This window comes from Notothenia rossii (assembly GCF_949606895.1).
Source record: "Notothenia rossii genome assembly, chromosome: 1".
In the NCBI taxonomy this organism is placed as follows: domain Eukaryota; kingdom Metazoa; phylum Chordata; class Actinopteri; order Perciformes; family Nototheniidae; genus Notothenia; species Notothenia rossii.
This window is the reverse complement of record NC_136912.1, coordinates 7,013,165-7,032,849: the sequence shown is the minus strand read 5'-3', so window position 1 is coordinate 7,032,849 and position 19,685 is coordinate 7,013,165. Positions and strand designations below refer to the sequence as shown.

General features: G+C 37.7%; 1 protein-coding gene across 1 annotated transcript; it reads left to right on the top strand.

Annotated features, from left to right (window-relative positions):
- Positions 1-11,428: 11,428 nt before the first annotated feature.
- Positions 11,429-18,160, top strand: LOC307033852 (uncharacterized protein; the record flags this gene model as incomplete). The annotated part of the gene is made up of 5 exons (XM_079672488.1): positions 11,429-11,588; positions 13,861-14,190; positions 16,539-16,602; positions 17,833-17,877; positions 18,007-18,160. The coding sequence occupies 5 exons, from the start codon at positions 11,429-11,431 to the stop codon at positions 18,080-18,082; spliced, it is 675 nt and encodes a 224-aa protein (XP_079528614.1). The 3' UTR covers positions 18,083-18,160.
- Between the last annotated feature and the right edge of the window lie 1,525 nt (positions 18,161-19,685).

Here is a 19,685-nt window from a genome sequence, read left to right as displayed (position 1 = left end):
GTGTATATCAGTATGTAGTGTCTCTACTTTAAAGAGTCCTCTCCTGCTGATGTTCAGGTGAATTTTAGACTTTCCAGACCTTTTACATGCACATACATCTATATCACACACTACAGGGAAGGGAAACCCCCCAAAAGGCATAAAAGGGCCTCTTTAATATCTTCATATGTTTGCAGCTGTCCTATGAGGACCACATAACTCTAAAAGTCAACTTTTCACGAGTTTCTCAGAAAAAACGCCCTGCATGCTTTCAGCTCTGTGGAGACTCATTATCCAGCTGATGCAAAAGAGTTTTTAAATAGTCTAACAGGGCCTCTTTGCGCTGGTTACCATGTCTATAGCTATATGTAAACTCAGCTGTTCTTGTACATATCATATTCTATTTACATGTATCTAGACTTTTTGCACTACTTTGTATTTTTGTATTTGATTATATATGTTGCATTGTTGGAGGAGCTGAAGGTCAGAAGATTTTCATTGCCTTTTCTAACAACAATAACAACTTTGAATCTTTGAATCTTTGAACTGAATGTATCTAATGTTGTATTTATCGCAGTAGGGGTGCGGAGATGAAGCTGCTGGCCGTTTTGCTCGTGGCCGCCGTGCTGCCCAATCTGTCCGAGGGAAGGAAGGTCTCCAGATGTGAGATGAAGAAATCCCTGGAGGGGGAAATCAAACTGCCAACACGCCTGGAGAAGCACAGGGAGAAGATCCTGTCCCTATGTAAGGTTCACGAATGATTGGTTAGTCTGGGGAAAGAGTCAATCTGATGAAATGAGTTCATAGATCTACTTCCACTAAAAAAAACAAAAAAGCTAAATAGATTCATTAATTGAGAATAATAATAATAATAATAATAATAATAATAATAATAAAAACTATAATTAAAATAAATAAAATAAATAAATCATAATATTAATAATGCAAAATAAATAGAAAAATAAATAGATAAATAAATAATATTACAACTTATATAATTAAATACATCAATAAATACAAAAATATTAACATTTATTATTGTAAAAAATACACTTTATTTATATATTACCTTTCAAAACAAGGTTAAAAAAGCGTTATCACATAAAATAGAATACCGTTAAAAATAAATTAAAAATAAGACATTTAACAACAGCATCTAACCACAGAGTAAAACAATATAGAAAAATAAAACATAAATAAAATCGCATTAAATTCATTCTAAAAAAGTGAAGAGTAATGTTTTCTTCATTCGCTTCGTATTATTTTACAAAGCATAAAGTGTCTCTTTTTACGATTACTTAATCTCTACTTGATCTCTTTTGAGACATTTCACCATTTAGGCGACAATCACGACCAATAACATGAGGCGCGTTCACACCAAGTACTTTTCCCACAAAGGTTCCTAAGAACTACGATTTAGTTGCGTTCACACCAGAAAGTCCCAGGAATTAAATTAGTTCTAGAGAACCTTTTTTATTCCCTTTTCAGTCCCTGCTAGAGAGCAGGGACTTTCGTGGGAGAAAAAGGTTCCTGTGTCTGATTGGCTGGGCGGAATGCAAACCACGCCCTCACATTGCATTATTAGCATTAGCATTAGCTCAGCGCAGAAACGCAAAGATACTAACTTATGACAACACAAAATAAAACATGGGAGCGGTGGAGATGAGGAGGTGTCAGCGTTCTGGCCGTTTACTCGGAAGCCAGTCCCCAACTCCGGGGACTTCCGGCAAGAAGTGATGTCAGGGGCTTCATTTGCCTAATCCACCCCCAGGAACTAATTTCCGGTGTGAACGCGATCTGTACTTACTCCATGAGAACTAAAGAGTTCTCAGGAACCTTTGTGGGAAAAGTACTTGGTGTGAACGCGCCTATAGGTTCAAAGTGGTTCAATACTTTAAGAGTGTGGCCATTAAATATAATAATAAATCCTCCACTTCCAGGAAGAAACACAATCTCTGCACAAATGCAAGAAGAGATTAATTGATTGGACGAAAGTGCACGGATGAAGAGTGATGAAAAGTGCATGTTAAAGTAATATCATTTCCCTCATTGATTGTTCTCTCCTTCCTCTCACCTGTTCTCTGCAGTGATCTGTGAGATGGAACAAGGTCCGGTCTGAAAACTGACCTGGTCAAGGTGTTTGGAAAACGCCCAACTTTGATAGTCAAGCCAACATTGACCCCAATCATCCCTGAAGTCGATGCGACAAAACCTCCTAGACCTGAACCCGTTACACCCATCATCGATGAAGGAGCAGCGATAACTAAACCAATGGAGTTGGTCTCAGAAACCGACCAGGAAAGAGCAAAGCGTGACGCTGATTCTTCAGAGGAAAACCTCAGTCTGGAAGATCTCTTGGAAGAGTTAAGGGAGGGAGAGGACGAGGGTGACGACGACGACTCATGCGAGGAGGACGTTGACGACTCAAGCGGGGATGACGGCAACTCAAATGGTAGACATCGTGGACGTGGGAAGCGCTCCCCCGGTCATGGGGAGAGGCACAGGAAGCACAGGAAGCCAAAGAAGACAGAGAAGCCCAAGTCTGTCGGCTTGTACGGGATCTTCCAGTTCTCCGATAGGATCCACTGTGATTCTGGGCATAACTTGTCCAAAAACGTGTGCCAAACTAACTGCACAGGTGGGTCTTTAACAGAGATGGCAAAAGTACACACATCCTTCACTCAAGTAGAAGTACAGATACTCGTGTTTAAAAATACTCTGGTGAAAGTAGAAGTACTGACTAAACTTCTTTACTCAAGTCAAAGTAAAGAGGCTTTGAAATGTACTTCAGTAAAAAGTACCCATAACTAGCAGCTGTTTTAAAGAGTACCTGACCTCCCTTTATATTAATAGAACAATAATGTCATTGTTAGCTAATGAATGTTTCCATGGTGACCAACGGCAACATGACAACGTTTTCATTGGTCCCTCTTCTTTAGAGAAGACCAGGAAATGATGGATACACGGATCGTGTTCAAATCAATAGGCACGCAATGACTCTAAATAATAATGATCACGCCACCAAACACACATTCAAACTAAAGGAACCAGCCTGTTTGGAAAATGTGAGAAGTAGAAAGTACAGGTATTTGGGTTCAAAATGTAAGAAGTAGAAAGTACAGGTATTAGTGTTCAAAATGTAAGAAGTAGAAAGTACAGGTATTTGTGTTCAACATGTGAGAAATAGAAAGTACAGGTATTAGTGTTCAAAATGTAAGAAGTAGAAAGTACAGGTATTTGTGTTCAACATGTAAGAAGTAGAAAGTACAGGTATTTGTGTTCAACATGTGAAAAGTAGAAAGTACAGATATTTGTGTTCAAAATGTAAGAAGTAGAAAGTACAGGTATTTGTGTTCAACATGTGAGAAGTAGAAAGTACAGGTATTAGTGTTCAAAATGTAAGAAGTAGAAAGTACAGGTATTTGTGTTCAACATGTAAGAAGTAGAAAGTACAGGTATTTGTGTTCAACATGTGAAAAGTAGAAAGTACAGGTATTTGTGTTCAACATGTGAGAAGTAGAAAGTACAGGTATTTGTGTTCAACATGTAAGAAGTAGAAAATACAGGTATTTGTGTTCAAAATGTAAGAAGTAGAAAATACAGGTATTTGTGTTCAACATGTAAGAAGTAGAAAATACAGGTATTTGTGTTCAAAATGTAAGAAGTCAAAGTAAAAAGTCGTCAGAAAAATAAGTAGTGGGGTAAAGTACTGATACCAGAACAATGTACTTAAGTACAGTAATGAAGTATTTGTACTCCACTACTTCCCACCTCTGGTCTTTAATACCAGACACTTCACACCTCTATTACAAATATCTAATCGTGCTGTGTTGCATATTCACAAGTCATCTGTTTTTCAGACTCCTTCACCGATGACGACATCATGGACGACATTGAATGCCTCGTTAAGTCCACCCACTGGCTGTGAGTTCCTGCACACTGGCATCTGAAAATCTGTTTAATTTTTGAGATTGTAATACATGAATCCAATTCAGAAGAACAAAGGGAACAAAACTACTTTTTGAAACACATTGATGTATGTGAATAATGTATGGAAAGTGTGGATACTGTAGTGGGTAGTGATCATATGTTCATTTATTTGCAACAGGTGTTCTTTGTAGCATATATACATTTACAGCCTTCTTAGGTATGTCATATTTCATGTTTTAATGTTAAGATTATTCCAAAAGTATTTCAATGCTGTACAGATAAAAACTAACCATTTTAATAAAACTATAAATATATATTTTTAAATAATCAAAATAATAAATATTATTATTATTCATATACATTTATACATACATAAATAACAGTAACAGTTGTTATTATTATTATTATTATTATTATTGTTATTATTTGTTATTATTATTACTATTTTTGATTCATATCAGTTTTATTATTAAAATATATAATACATAAATAGATTAAAATAATACAAATCGTAATTATCATTGTTATTATTATGATTTATTTTATTATAATAATAAATATCATTTACATTTTTAAATAACTAAATGTATGAATAACTAAATAAATACCAGTTGTTGTGATTAATAATATCATTATTATTATTATTATTGTTATTATTAATAATGTTAATTATTACTTTTGAATTATAATAAATAACTAAATAATTTCTGTTATTATTAAATGTTATTAGTCTTCAAGGGAAAAATAATCTTATAGGACTTTGTTTTTGTGAAGATTAAGACTATAATGTTGGACTGTGCGCTGATATCTGATAACGGCTGTTTTCCCTTTTCTTTATAACTACAGGTCGTTTTTGAAGCACAGCTTGAGGTGTTCTTCTGAGACCAGTAGCTTCTTCTTTGCAACTGAGCAGCAGAAACACTGACTTCCTGCAGGAGATCACAGCACAACAAATACAAACGTGTTCAGTCTGTGATGCTTCTTTAGCAAAGCTGTTGTTTTGGTTTAATTGGGTTTGAATTTGAGGCGCAAATTCACCTGACAATGTGATTCAGTGCTTTCTTGATATTGTTTCACCTATTTAGTCAGGGATGATTTTGAAAATAAAAAAACAAAACAAACAAAAGGATTCTTGTTTTTTCTCAATATAAAAGTGTAGCTGCATGGTTTGTGTTTTGAGCATGCTGATTATACTAACCCAGTGTTTCTCAAACTGGGGGGAGCAGAGGCATGGCAGGGGGGGGGGGGGGCGCGAGAGACCAGGAGGAAAAATGGTTTAGAAGAAAAAAAGAAAAAGAAAATCATAATTTGAAAAATTATTGATTCGAAAATAATATGATACAGTACAGTAGCCTACTAGTATGTCTGGGTCTCTGTGTTTCATTCAAGCTCGGCTCTGTGTGTGCGTGTGTGTGTGTGTGTGTGTGTGTGTGTGTGTGTGTGTGTGTGTGTGTGTGTGTGTGTGTGTGTGTGTGTGTGTGTGCGTGTGTGTATGCGTGTGCGTGTGTGTGCGTGTGTGTGTGCGTGTGTGTGTGCGTGTCTGCGTGCGTGTGTGTGTTTGTGGAACGAGTCATTTTGTGTGCGTGCGCGAGAGAGAGAGAGAGGGCACCGTACCGGAGATCGTTGTTGTTAGCTTCTGGTGCTAGCGAGCTAGTGACGTTTTGGTCACGATTAATGTAAACAATTATTTCCGAGGCACACATTTATCTGATCATTATAGTTATCAAAAATTAAGACAATAAATGAAAAACAGGAATTAAATGCTATATGACAGTAAAACAAGAATACAGTTTAAAAGGGGAGTGATTTGTAAAATATCCATGAAGAAAAAGAACATCTGTTTACAGTTCTGTTTCATATGGGTGTTAAGAGAGGTATCCATAGATCTCTTCATGTTGCTCTCAAAGTGCACCAGATTGATGCTTTTAACTTCAATATTTAAAAAAAAAAAGGCCCGGGGGAATATGCCCCCGGCCCGGACCCCCCTAGAGGAGGTGAGGACCCCCCTAGAGGATGTTAGGTCCACTCCCCACATATAAAAATAGCACTTTACCCCTGCTTACACACCTATATGCCGTGAACTGATTATCGAGCCTTCATTGTAACAGTCGCGGGTACACTGTGTATTTATGTGGGGAGTGTTGCAGTAGAACATTCCACTGTAGCGACCGGTACATTAATGGGAAACCCTAAATGTTTGAGCACCCTTTATCAAACGTCAAGCTACCCCACAGCACCCTCAAAAGAAATCTCTGACGCCGCCACCGATCCTGCAACCACGTTTTGAAGAAATGTGCAGTGCAGGCTCATTGCAGCCACTAATGATTTAATAGATGAGAATAAGAATAATGCAAGATTTCTTTTCAGCACTGTAGCCAGGCTGACAGAGAGCCACAGCTCGACTGAGCCTTCTATTCCCATAGCACTCAGTAGTAATGATTTTATGTGCTTTTTTAACGATAAAATTGTTACTCTTAGAAACAAAATCAATGACCTCTTGCCTTTGACCAGTATAGTGTTATCAACAGCTCCCGGAAACGTAAGTTCTAATATTACACGAGATAGTAAACTAGAATGCTTTTCAGCCATAAACCTTGAACAATTAAATTCAATGATTCTCTCTTCTAAACCATCAACGTGTATCTTAGACCCGATTCCAACTAAGCTGTTAAAATAAGTTTTTCCATTAATTAGCACTTCTTTATTAAATATTATGAATATGTCTTTATTATCAGGCTATGTTCCACAATCATTCAAAGTAGCAGTGATAAAACCGCTTCTTAAAAAGCACAACCTCGATCCAGAGGTTTTAGCCAACTATAGACCTATTTCTAATCTTCCGTTCCTCTCAAAAATTCTTGAGAAAGCAGTCGCAAAACAGCTGTGTGATTACTTAAAAAACTATGATTTATTTGAAGATTTTCAGTCTGGCTTTAGAACACATCATAGCACAGAGACAGCTCTGGTTAAAGTCACAAATGACATTCTAATAGCCTCAGACAAGGGACTTGTCTCTATTCTTGTCTTGCTCGATCTTAGTGCTGCATTTGATACTATCGACCATGATATCCTATTGTAAAGACTAGAGCACTTAGTTGGCATACAGGGAACTGCTTTAGGCTGGTTTAGGTCCTATCTATCTGAACGCTCTCAGTTTGTACGTGTCAACGATGAATCTTCCATGCAAACCAAAGTTAGCCATGGAGTGCCACAGGGCTCAGTGCTTGGACCTATTTTGTTCACACTATATATGCTTCCGTTAGGCAATATTATAAGGAATCATTCTGTAAACTTTAATTGTTATGCGGATGATACTCAACTATATTTATCAATCAAGCCTGATGAAATTAATCATCTAAGTAAAATTCAAGACTGCCTCAAGGACTTAAAAACGTGGATGACCTTACATTTTTTGATGTTAAACACGACCAAAACTGAAGTTATTGTACTTGGCCCGAAGAATCTACGAAACAAATTATCTAAAGATATACTAACTATGGATGGCATTCATTTGGCCTCCAGTGAGACTGTAAGGAATCTTGGTGTTATATTTGATCAGGATTTATCCTTTAACACCCACATAAAATCAATTTCAAGGACCGCCTACTTCCATCTACGTAACATTGCAAAAAGCAGGCATATCTTGCCTCAAAACGATGCAGAGAAACTAGTCCATGCATTTGTTACTTCAAGGCTGGATTATTGTAACTCCTTATTATCAGGGTGTACCAAGAAGTCAGTCAAGTCGCTTCAGCTGATTCAAAATGCTGCAGCTCGTGTACTAACCAGAGTTAGGAAAAGGGACCACATTACTCCTGTTCTGGCTGCCTTACACTGGCTCCCTATAGAACACAGGATAGAATTTAAAATTCTTCTCCTCGCCTACAAAGCCCTTAATGGGCAGGCGCCATCTTACCTTAAAGAACTCATTATACCCTATTGTCCTACTAGGGCATTGCGTTCCAAGAATGCAGGGTTGTTGGTTGTTCCTAGAGTCTCTAAAAGTACAATGGGAGCCAGAGCCTTTTCTTATCAAGCTCCACTTTTGTGGAATCAGCTTCCAGTTTGTGTTCGGGCGGCAGACACCCTATCCGTTTTTAAGAGTGCGCTTAAGACCTTCCTTTTTGATAAAGCTTATAGTTAGGGCTGATTAGATTCAGCCCCTAGTTTTGCTGATATAGGCTTAGTTTGTCGGGGGACATCTTACTTCTTCCTTCTCTCTGTCTATACCTGTGTACTCTCATGTTCCGATTAACCCAGCTTCCCCAAATTTCTTTCTTTTTGGTGTCTATATACGCCGGGATCCGGAGTCATGGATGATCCTGCGGTCCTGTGTCATGGATCGCGAGGCCTGGATCTTGAGTCGTGGCTGTGGTCCTGGATCATAAGTCCTGGATGGATATCCTCGTGGATTCATCTTCCTATTATACACACATGCATTTCCAAACATTTGGACTACCTATGTTGTAAATGTATTATCTTTTCAATTTACACACGGCATCTATTGCACGTCTGTCCGTCCTGGGAGAGGGATCCCTCCTCTGTTGCTCTCCCTGAGGTTTCTCCCATTTTTCCCTTTAAACTGTGGGTTTTCTCTGGAAGTTTTTCCTTGTACGATGTGAGGGTCTAAGGACAGAGGGTGTCGTATTGTCATACTGATATTCTGTACAAACTGTGAAGTCCACTGAGACAAATGTAACATTTGTGATATTGGGTTATATAAATAAACATTGATTGATTGATTGATTGATGATAAGACACACTTTCTGCCAAATATCAGCATTTTCTTTGCACAGTGGCAAAGTATTATAACTTATTGTTCTAGCAAAGGGATTGCACAATTGTATTATGTATTTATTTTTTGAGCACACAGACTTATGGAGCATTGTTTTATTACCACTGTTCTAGCAAAGGAATGCTCGTGTTCATATTGATGTATTTTAATAAATGTTAACTTGGCCCATTACGTGACTATTTGTGTTGGGGGGGCCAAAAGGGGGGGCCTGACAGAAAAAGTTTGAGAGCCACTGAATTAACCAGAGGTGGGAGAAGTACTCACATCTTGTACTTGAGTAAACGTAGAAGTACTCACATCTTGTACTTGAGTAAACGTAGAAGTAAATGTTGTACTTGAGTAAAAGTAGAAGTACTCCCATCTTGTACTTGAGTAAAAGTAGAAGTACTCACATCTTGTACTTGAGTAAACGTAGAAGTACTCACATCTTGTACTTGAGTAAACGTAGAAGTAAATGTTGTACTTGAGTAAAAGTAGAAGTACTCCCATCTTGTACTTGAGTAAAAGTAGAAGTACCAGAGTGTGGGAATACTGTGTTACATTAAAAGTCCTGCATTCAAAACCGACCACGAAATGTTGTCATTTGCACATTAAAAAGTCCACTGAAAAGCTCAGTTTTTACCATATAAACGTATGTAAAACGATAAGCCGAATTAATCCACAAAATAAACACTTTTCTTTATTTACAGTGTGCCTTTTTAACAGCAGAGCTACCTCTGAGATGAATTGTAAACACACATTAAAGCACGCATTTTGTCAGAGAGTAAAACTTTAAAAGCTCCTGTATGCTGTTGTATTATTCGCCAATAAGCAATTACTAAAATACCCTAGACAAGTCCCTACAGACGGAGCTGCTGTCGTCCCAAAATACACGATGATTATGCCCTACCTTTTTTTAATAAAATAAATGTACTATGCATTCTTCTATTCTATTGCAAATGTATAATTTGGTGTGTGAATTGCACTGTTATTATCTCCTTTAAAGCAGTTATCATTCAAAGAAAGAAGGGAAACATCGATAGAAGTAGAACAGCTGAAAACAAACACATTACATTTAATTTAATTTAGCTGAGGCTTTTATCCCAAGCAACTTACAATAACTGCATTCAACCATGATGAAACAAACTTAAAAGCAAGAATCCTGCAGGTACATTTCCTATCTATAAGCACAACCACATTCAGTGCTATGCAAGCTTAGCTTAATTTAAAGGGGACCTATCATGCAAAATGCACTTTTTGATGTCTTTTGTACATAAAGATGTGTTCCCGGTGTGTGTCGGAACTCACGCAGCACCAGAAAAATAAAACCCTCTCTCTTTTCCTCTGTACCCAAATCCCCAAAAAACGGGGGAACAACGGAGCTGATCCAGATTTGCCGCCGATCTGACGTAATATCGGAAATGCGGACCCACGGCCCTATCAGAAACGTTGTTATCAAAAACAATGCCCAACTGTTTTGGACGTAATATGGTCGGTGTTTACATTAGCATCGCTAACACTCAGAGCTAACCTGTACTGGAGAGCATGTGTGTGAAGAAGCAGGAAATAAAAAGGAACTCACCTTGTGGTATAACCGGCAAGAGAAAAAGCCTTTGAGCTCCATACTGTTTCAGGAATAATCCTTGATAATCCATGATGTGGCGTTTCATCACGGCAGTATCTGCCGGTAAAATCTCCCGCATCAGCAGGCATAAGCTTCGCCCCTCTTTTTTTATCTTTTTTTAAAGCTTTATACCCCAAATCAGCACTTTTGAAACAGGAAGTGAAAAAGAGGGATATGAGGCATGGCTAGAACGGGTGATCTGTTTGGTATTTTGAACAAAACACTTCATAGACATGTTTGTATATTTTTATATATCTGAGACCTATGCTATTGCCTAAAAATAGCATGATAGGTGACCGTTAAAGCCAAACCTTTAAGAGCTACGTGGCTCTATACTTTTGCTGTAACAATGTACACTCTTTGGGATGAATAATACTAATAATTGTACTTTTGTTGTTATTTATCTTTACTTGCTTGTCAAGCGTCTTTGAGCACCAGGGAAAGCGCTATATAAACACCATGTATTAGTATTATTATAAAGGTATTCTGATTGTAATGTAATATATTAAGAGGCTGATACGATGTGGGTCACCTCTCCCACGACACACAGCCACAGATTATTTATCAGCCTGAAACTCTACTGTAGATTGTTCAACAAAACAATAGTAGCTCTAGTATTAAAAAGTCTTAATAACATCCTCCGTGGAATACGGTATTCACTGAAACTGCTGTCCTCCTTCTCATCTTTCATGTTGTTGTTTTGTATTTGTTGGGCTTAACATGATAGCTAATGAAACTAATGCCCTCATATTAAACACAAACACATTGTATTCACAGTGCTGACACCAGATCCTCTGAAATGATGAAGGTGTTGTGATGACGAGAGGAGATAAACTGTCTGTCTTTTTCTCTGAGGGCCAAGTCTTTTCAACAGGACGAAGGTGTAACCTGTGAATAAGAAAGGATGTGTTCAGGTAGACAGATCATCCCCACCCCGACCTCTTTATTTCTCAGAAACATGAAGGTATCAGTGATATTTGGTGCACTTCCTGATCCCTGTCTCCAGGCGCCAGGGAGCGGCCTTTTATCCCAGCAGAACAAAAGGTGTAGGTTTCTCTGTTATTGGTCACCAGACAATATAAATATCATGTCTTGTATGTGTTCAGAGAGTTGCAGTGAAGATGAGGGTCTTTGTGTGCTTGTTTCTGGTGTCGGTGCTGGGCTGCAGTCTGGCTGAAGGGAGAGTCGTGACCAAATGTGATCTGAAGAAGGAGTTTAACAACCTGCCGGAGGGCGCATGGCCCCAAGGACACACAATGACTGATGACTTCCTGGCTAAGCGTGAGTACTGCATGGCTGTCGTGTCAAATTATCATATAATCATTTAAAACATATAGTCTTCAAAGTCAAAGTCAACTTTAATGTCAATCTTACTCAGTTTGTGTTTACAGACAGAGATCGAAATGACGTTTCCAACAATCCCGAATATAAAATTATACAATATAGAGATATGTATAAAAATATGTATATCTATACACAATCAACAGACACATTTACACATATGCACACATAAAGATAAAAACACAACAATCAATATATACAAAATAACAGTCTCTTCAATATCAATATCTTTGGTGCAAGATTGTCCATAAAATGTGCATTTATTGCAGATTGTCCATAGCAACGTAAAAAATAGTGTCTGAGGGGAGTTATAGCAAATAATCATACAATAATTTAAAACATATAGTCTTATGCTCTGGTTGATTGTATTTTTAGTCTTGTATGTGTTTAACAGAGACACATGTTAAGGGTTTACATTTCAGGAGGGCAAAGGAAGTGTAAAAGGGGGATTTGCAAATGTTAAGGACAAGGGGTTTTATGGTTTAATGGTGGGGATGTTTAGATGATGCCTAAGAGAATTTAAGGGTGGGACCAGTTGGATTTGATCTACTCTATAATGTGACTGTAAGCTGAGTTCAGGGTGCATAACTTCTCTATCCTCTGAGGATGAAGCTGCTCTGTTCCTGCATTTGAGATCGATTTCACTCGTATATTGACTTTCTTTATTCCTTTATTAAAAATAACTAAAGACGAACTTTGTCCATTAATCGTTTATCAGTTTCTCTTAAGAATGTCCACACTGGCTGAAGCATTGGTTTAAAGTATGCAGAATGTTGATTATTCTCTCAGACAGCTACATGCTTGGGACTGGGTGAGAAAGCTTCAGCATGTGTTGGGCATGAGCTGTGTCACTTCGTTGCTTCAGCAAATGTCAATTCTCCAGCCGTAACTCCCAATAAATCTTCAGTTTCTGACATCAGTCTGAGCTCTTTCTCTCCTTGTGTTCTGATCCAAAAGGTCCTTAGCAGTTTGTATGAATGTTTCTATATTATATATATATATATATATATATATATATATATATATCCTTTATTTAACCAGGTAAAAGACTCATTGAGATTAAAATCTTTTTTCCAAGAGTGACCAGGCCAAGAAGGGAAGCATGTACAAAGTTACAACAAATAAAACACAGACATGACAGGCAGACAAATACAGCTGTAAAACACAAATAAAATGGCACAATAGCCAGTCAATATGCAAAGTAAAACAAACTATTAAAAATCATTCAAAACTGGCAACATTTAAAACGATTTTAGGATATACGAGCACTCACATCTACCAATGGTGTCGTGTTCTCTGTCCTTTAAGATGGACCTGAATTCCCCCATAGTGATTAAATAGGAGAGTTTCAGCTCCTTCTGTACATTGTTCCAAGCTGTGGGGGCAGCATATCTAAAAGCTGTTTGACCCAGTTTTGTTCTCACTGTAGGGACCAGCATCTGAATAAAATCTTGGGAGCGCAGGCCATATAGACTTTCTCTTTGACACATATATGTGCAAATGTAGGAGGGAACCAACCCAAGCAGAGATTTATAAATAAAACCCAACCAATGGGAAAGTCTGCGAGCAGACAAAGATGGCCAATTAGCAGCAGTATATAAAGTGGAATAGTGTACATCTCCGATTTATCACTGGATGTGAACGATATCCACATCCAGTGATAAATCGTAAGGCACAATTGTAAACAGTATCCAAGCTCTTTAGGCATTGGTCAGAGGCATTCATGTATAGCAGGTCACCATAATCTAATACAGGTAAAAACGTTGCAGATATCAAATGTTTCCTTGTCTGAAAAGAGAAACAGGATTTATTTCTGTAAAAGAAACCTAATTTTATTTTTAGCTTTGAAACAACATTTTCCGTGTGTAACTTGAAAGACAAGTTCTGTTCAATAAGAAATCCCAGATATTTGTAAGTAGTGACCCTCTCAATATCAGTCCCTTGAGCAGTACAAATCTTGGGTAGAATAGATGGTAACTTTTTGCCATTCGAAAATATCATCACTTTAACTATTAACTTGCTCATCTCATAACATTCTCTTTAACTACTACCTGCATCTGTTTTATTTTTTCTATTTCCTCTATATACATTCACGTTGCACTGTTGGAGGAGCCTATGACTTCAGTGTTTCATTGCCATATCTATTCTACAGTAGCTAATGTGCAAATGATAATAAAGCCTTGAAAATTGAATTGAAACTCCCTTGTCTTAGTTATCTGCCACGTGGAGAAGGCGTCAGAATTTAACACCAGTGCCGTGAACCAGCTGATTCCCAGGAAGAAGGGCAGCCATCTGAGAAGAGGTCGGGGGGCTGTGGATGAATCAGAGGGTCTGAGAGGATCGTTCAGCAGCGTGGATCTTCACCAGCGGAAGAAACGCAGCTCCGAGCATGACTCCAGCAGCGAGGAGAAACACTCCAGCAGCGAGGAAGAGGAGGAGGAGCAGTGGACCCTCTACGGTCTCTTCCAGCTCAGCGATCACCTGATCTGCAGCGATGGAGCCACGCCGTCACCTGACCGCATCTGTAACGTCACCTGCAGCGGTGAGTAGGGAACAGTTTGTGGTGAAGAGGTTATTGTATTTTTAGGGAAATGTCATATCCGTAAAAAGAAATGGGCTGACACAAAACTAAATTGTGTGCATTTCTATCAAGAGTTTAAACCAGGGGTGTCCAAACCACGGCCCGGGGGCCAAATGCAGCCCGCGGACCATTTTGAATTGGCCCTCAGCAAATTAAAAAAGTATAATGGAATATGGCCAACAAATGAAACTTGTGCTTGTCTTATATTGTACTTCTTAAGCATATATGTAAAAATATATCACACAGTAGTATTCATGTGTTAATAAGCCCACTTTTCAAATAAATTCTGTTAATTAAAGTAGTAATTTTCTAACAAATCTAAGTTGATAAGAAAAAATCCCAATAACTTATGTACATAACAAGCTTGACGTATACACTTCATGTTTCCCATCATTATAATCAATCTGAGGCTTCTGTTTTGAGGAATGAGCATCATTTACCTACATTTGATTGATTTTCTAACTTATAACTGAACTTATGAGGCAATATACCTCTAGTGAGCGCCCCAGCCCTTCTTATATTTTTCTGTATGTGGCCCTCTGTGAAAAAAGTTTCGACACACCTGAATTAAACAATATATTAGCACTATTAAAAACGTTAGGAATAAGAAGACCATCAAAATTAATTTGATATTTAAAACATATTTAATCTAAAGTATCAAAAATGTTTTCTTTCCTTTTTTCTTTATTTACTGTATTTAATGTATTGCTTAGTATGTCTGCCCCTTTACTTTGTTGTATGTGGAAGGTATGATGTAAGTTTATGATATTGAATAGATGAATAAATAAAATAAAGTTTGTGGTGAAGAAAGAGGTTATCCACCAATCCCAAGTGGTTGGTGGTTCAATCCCCATTCCCTGAAATCAATATGTCAAAGTGTGACAAAGACAGTGTTCAAGATTTAGACTTTTTCAGTTCAGTATGCGTCATAGTGCACATTATTGGTTTTTGTTTAATAGCGGAATTTGTGTCCATGACTTTAATTTAGTGACTTATTTACTCACGCACTTGTAATAAATACATTACATATGCAGCCAAACACGTTTTTTGTTTTGTTGTTTAACTTAGTTTCAATTGATTGAATTACATTACCTAAAAAAAAACATTCCTGTTATCTTAGGCCCAGGTTACAGCACAATGTCGGCGGCAACATTATCAAAAAAAATGCAATATCATAGATTCATTCTCAAGAACAGTGTTAAAGGGGCACCGGCCCGGCCCCTGTTGGCCCCCCTTAGAACCGCCCATGTCCGTGAGCAAGATACTGAACTCCAAATGTCTCTGTATGAGTATGTTTGAAAAGTAAAGGGTCTGAGTATTTCTTCCAGCACTTGATGTAGTAAAAGTAAAACGTGGCATGAAGTGAATTGTGATTAGACTGGTGCAGGGATGACGTATTTACCCGGAAGTAAGCTGCACGGGTTCACTCGACAAAAAATCAACGGGATTTCTCCAAAGGAATTTGGAAAATAGCTCGAAATAAGGTCTGTGGAAAACTTACCTGTTTGATAAATGCACGTTTTGTTCAGCCGGATAATCTCCACATGTCTACCCTAGTTTTATAATTTTAAAATCATAAATCTAATCGCCAGAAGCAAAATGCTAACGTTATGCTATAAACGAACTACAGCCGAGTACAGCAGCACGACTTCAACGTCACGCCAACTTAACATCGATATTCAAAACTACAGATTCTAAATGGTACAAGTTGAAGCGTTTGTTTGAACAGTTTGCAGGAGGCAGGTACTTGCTTTCAAGCAGAACAGGGCAAACTAACTCAGAGGAGTGTTTACGTGTTCGGCGTAATGACGTACAACGTCCTCCACAACTTCTGTAGTCCTATTCAGCCACTTGGTAACAACCATCGTTTTTCAGACACGTCAACTCTTCAGAAATCCCCAGTGGGGTCACTGCTGATGGATTTAATGTCGTAGAACAAAACGTTATCCGTCTCTTAAATGTGTTTCAACCACAGACCTTATTTCCAGCTATTCTCCAAACTCCTATGGAGAGATCCCATTGGCTCTGAGACGAGGGAACAGGAAGTGGTAAAATGCTAACTCACTTCCGGGTTTTAGGACTCGTCACTGCACCACTCTATTACGTAAAGGATAATACTTTAGTAAATGTAGGTGCATTCCAGTAAGTGTGTGAGATGTGTGTGAGATGTGGCAGTTCTGAAAAATGAACAGTAACAACAGCTCACTCTAAATGTCTTCTTCTCTCCTCTAGAAAAGCACAACATTTCTAAACTATAGTTAAAACATTTCCAACATCTTTTTAAAGCAGTAAATATGTTTCCTTTCCAGCCTTGGTGGATGACGACATTGAAGATGACATCAGCTGCGTGTTGAACATCATCAGCAAAATCATGTGAGCTCATTTTAAAATGTCTTCACAGTTAAATCACAGCGTTCACATCGAACTATCAGATAACCTGTGTACAGTTACTTATCTTTTTAAAAGGTTTATTATGTTATTTAATGCTGACTTTATTGTGCAATGACCTCCAGGATAATTTATAACACTTTTGTTAAATGTGACATATTAACATGCATTTATAAAATCATTCACTTTCTTTCTTTTAAAATAAGGTGAGAAAATGTTTTACACCGAGACAGTCGGCTGTGTTTCTTAAAGATCCCGACATGTTCTAAGACATAAAAACACAAACGTAAAGAAACAGACAGCTTAAGTTATTTTATAATGAACAGCTCTTCATTGCCTTCATTTCCACGAGTTAACAGTAAAATACTGCTGACACATTAAAGCAGCAGTAATCTTGATCCAAAACATCATATATCACTTTTACTTTTCACAGTTTGAGTACATTTTTCTGAAAATACTTACTTACTTTTAGTTTGATGTGGGACTTTTACTTCTAGGCAAGGCAAGCTTATTTATACAGCACATTTCAACACAAGGCAATTCAAAGTGCTTTACAACAATGACAGATATTAAAATGACATTTAAAAACACTTTAAAAGCAAAGATACTGAAAGTGACAGTGCAGTGTGAGATACACACATCTGAAATGTTTAGATCTAACTCTCAATCATTGCTCACTTTTTAGCCTAAATAGTTTTCTATCACCTCCCTTTCTTTCTACTTTCTCATTTAACTTTTGCTTTAGTTATTTCAAGTGTTTCAAACGAACCCCCCTTTAGAACATTCTAATCTGACCCGGTGGTACCTTTTAGTATTCACCGAAACTATTCCTCTTTTTTATTTTTAAATGCACATAGTTAAGTTTACCTTGTCTTTCTAGGACCTTTTTGGTATCCTCCGCGAACCAGGGTCTTGAGACCAAAACGGCACACGTAGGGGACTTTAACCCCAACAATGACTTTAACCACCTATGAGGGGACTTGAACCCCAACAATTACTTTAACTACCTAGCTAAAAAAAAAAGCTAAAAAAGGTTATACTTTGGTCAGCAGTTGAATAAAGATAACATTTTCTGCAGTCAAACTCTGCACACATATCTGAGGTTTCTGAGGGAACGTGAAATTAAAAGATTCATCACGAAAGCAAGCCCTTTTTTAAGCATGCTGCAAAATCCTAATGAAAGTTCTGTGAATGACGATGTGAATATTTCCACAGTAATGGTGGTTTCGCGATGGGGCACAAACCTAAGCTTTGGAGAATGTGAGTAATATCTTTATACAGTCTTTGTGTTGTATGTACTCTACCTTTTTAAATGCAATACATTACCATTTCATCATATAAATGACCTAACAAAACCAATATGTGTGGATCTGTTCTGATGTTTTGCAGGGTGAAGCTCATCTTCCAGCCCGAGTGCGACAATGAGACCGCAGTACACTACTTTGCCGAATGCAAAGACCAATAACTATCATGGAGTGAATAACCTTTTCTTCAAACCAGAGTTGAATTATAGCAGTAATAAAGAGAAGCATGTTGCACCTTTTGTTGTGTTCTTTCATATTTCAAGTCTCATTTAAACTGATTGAAAAACGTTAAAATGTGGTATTAAATCAAATAAATTATTACTTCTTTAAAACTACAATTTAAAACTACAGGTGTAAGGAGCTGTCGGAAATTTTAAGGAGTTCGAATTTATTTGAATCTATATCCTCCTGGGACCCAGCCCATTTACAAATGTCCACTGTTGGGGACATTTTGTTAACATGCATCTCCTTTTACTCTTTTGAGGTTATCTATCAATCCCTGATGTACTGTACAGAGGGCATCCTGGGCTTTCCAGTGATATGTCATCGGTTAAAATTGCATGCTGGGAAGTTCCTCTTTACTTTCATCCAAAATGGATGGCATACCAAAAACAACATTTTATAGAAGCATGAGGAGAAGTCAAATATTGTTGAATAATTGTAATTTTTACCATGAAAATCATATATGTTCTTGTTTATTAACATGTGAGGAACTATATAATTAGTTCTGAAAGCAATTAAATAATTCAAATAACAGCCCTTTTATAAATGTCCATTCTAGTGGATGTCAGGACCATCTTCATGGACTCAATATTGTTGCAGGAGACGGAACTGAAGCAGACATTTTCTGTACCAGATAGTTCAGGGAGATTCAGATGTTGAGCTCTCAGATGATGAGAGAGATAAGGATTTCACACCTGGGATAGAAGAGGGTCAAGAAGAAGGGGGGGGGGGGGGGGGGGAGATGCAGGAGGCTCCATGAGCGCACAGATACAGACAGAGAGACAGATAGGGACGAGCTGGAAAGACATGGCCCTCTGTGGGCCAAGAGTAGCACGTATGTCTTATTGTTGTTTTTATTTTAAGTGGCGCCATGAAAAATGAGAATTGCCTCAGGAATGCCAGCTTTGTTTCTATGAGCAGGTCAAATGGAGACCACATCCATAAAACTAGTCAAGATGACCCATACAGCCCGTGCCGACTGGAGTCAATGAGGTACTTTTCCAAGTACATTGAATACAAAGTCTTTGAAGCAACAAGTCCTCCGACTCATACGACCAAATATTCAGATTATTCAGGCCCAATTATTACGACCAAATATGTCGTTTGTTCAAGCGCTTAATACGTCCTATAACTACGTTTTAAAGTTTTCGCCCCCTAGTGCTCCAGTTGAATGCAAATGTTACAGGTGGTCTTCTTCTTCTTCTTCTTCTTCTTCTTCTTCTTCTTCTTCTTCTTCTTCTTCTTCTTCTTCTCTCGGTTTTTTGGCGGATTGCAAACAACTTTAAGGTGCATACCGCCACCTCCGGAGTCGGCTTGACTCGGTTTGCATTTATAAAGAATGCACAAATGTGTTTAATCGTTAATGTCAGATATGTACTAAGTAAATACATTTGTTCCTGCTCAAGATTAGATTCAACTTTATTGTTATTGCACATATTACAGCAGTATGAACATGTGTATGAATATGCTAAGATATATAAAGTATGAAAACGGTAATAAGTGCAAGTATAGTATAACATATATAGATATTAATTTCACTTC